The sequence below is a fragment of the Melampsora larici-populina genome, assembly GCF_000204055.1.
Source record: "Melampsora larici-populina 98AG31 unplaced genomic scaffold MELLAscaffold_2, whole genome shotgun sequence".
NCBI classification, from domain to species: Eukaryota; Fungi; Basidiomycota; class Pucciniomycetes; order Pucciniales; family Melampsoraceae; genus Melampsora; species Melampsora laricis-populina.
Window position 1 is genome coordinate 1,860,094 of NW_006768766.1, and position 1,709 is coordinate 1,861,802.

Genomic DNA, 1,709 nt, shown 5'->3' on the forward strand with positions numbered 1-1,709 from the left:
AAGCGAGACGTCCTGGTTGTGTCTTGATGGGGCTTGGCTGCGAGTGACTCACTCCAGAAATCCATGAGCAAGGCACTCTTAGCCAAGTCCAATCATGAATGACTTAGCTTGTACTCCTAGCTTCATAATCTGAGTCGCAAATGTCTGTTTAGCTGTTTAGCAAACAGACAAATCGCTAATTTTGCAATTTTGTAAGTTTGTAATCTCACTTTCTCACGTTCTCGCCATCTCACGGATAAACGCTCGATACTGTCACAGTGACATTAACTTCGTTTGAACAAACAGAGTGGGGATTCATTTCTTTTAGCAGAGCGGTGACAACCTTCTACGAGAGTTTACGAGAGGAGATTTAAGCAGAGCAATGACATTTTTAAATAGGGTAGAGAGGAGTTTCTTTAAGCAGAGCAGCGATTTGGTTTTTTAATAGTGTAGTGTGATAAATGGATAAGATAAGGGAAGCGTGTACAATCCATAGGGAACAAGGGTGTCAAAACGATAGGGGACGATTTGAAAGAAACACGGTTCCTTTAAATTAAAACAAGATCATCCTTGAGCTTTGCCTTTCCCTTTGTTGAGAGGTGGGACTCGGAGTTCGCTTTGGCGAAGAAATTCCATATCGTCATCGTAGATTCTTCGTCTTTCGATACGTTCTTCTTCAATGGCGACTAAGTATGTGTAGTATTCCCGGCTTCGGGTCATCAGTTCAATGGCAGTGTCCCATTTGATCCCCCAAGATGCGATTGTCTTCGCATCTAAGACTTCAGGGAATAAAAATCGGCGAAATGATATGATTCCATGGGTGGCTAAAATGTTCACATCCTTCTCAATACCGGCTTCGTCAAGGTCGCAATACTTGAAGTACTTTTCAATGGGCAAGTCGTAGGAAAGCCGTCGGACCAATTTATAATCTATGTTGATCGAATGTCCTTGCATCTCCTCATAGCTACCAATCCGGAACTTGAGTTCCTCATGAACCTTGGCTCGTTTGATGGCTGACATAGGAGCTGTATTGCCAACCGGAGTGGTGTTGGAGACAGGAGAGATGTCGCCGCTAGGGGTTTGACCTAAGGATCGCTTGCCACCGACGTCCTTGAGGATGATGTCAATCCATATGAAGTCGTCTGGATAGATCTTGACCGGTGGGTCGTCAATAGTGATACCCTGGGTCCCCTTGGCCTGTGGTAACAAAGAGTGTCAGGCTTCGATCAATAGGACATATGACGACTTTGACCAAGAAGAATTAGACTTACCAATTCTTCGGACCAAAGTATCAAGGCCTTGAAGGTGAGTTCCATCTTCTGAGTGAGATCCTGCCGATTAAAGATACGCCACCCCTCGCCCTGTGAGGGATGGGTGCTCTTTGTGGGAGTACTCAGTGCTCACTAAAGGTTATATGGTAGGTTTCTCAATTTTAATTTCTTTATTTCAATTATGTAGTAAGTACAAATTGAAGTAAAGAAAGAAAAGAAAGAGGAAAAGGAAGGTACTGACAGACTGTTTGGGTAAACCCTGACAGACTTCAGTTAATTGACTCCTGAATAGGAGATTTAGTAATTATAATAAGATGTTATTATAATAATGAAGGTTGGATCCTGGACCTTCCTTTAATCTCTATTGTAACAGATCAAAGAGTGAATTAGTTCACCAATCTGGTTGTTCTTAAAGTCACCAACTTGGGGTTGTTCTTAAGGTCACCAGCCTGGAGTTCT

At 42.8% G+C, this 1,709-nt stretch overlaps 1 protein-coding gene across 1 annotated transcript; it reads right to left on the minus strand.

Annotated features, from left to right (window-relative positions):
- Positions 1–543: 543 nt before the first annotated feature.
- MELLADRAFT_89131 (uncharacterized protein) lies at positions 544–1,295 on the minus strand (the record flags this gene model as incomplete). Its single annotated transcript, XM_007404661.1, has 2 exons — positions 544–1,176; positions 1,251–1,295. The coding sequence occupies 2 exons, from the start codon at positions 1,293–1,295 to the stop codon at positions 544–546; spliced, it is 678 nt and encodes a 225-aa protein (XP_007404723.1).
- Positions 1,296–1,709: the final 414 nt, after the last annotated feature.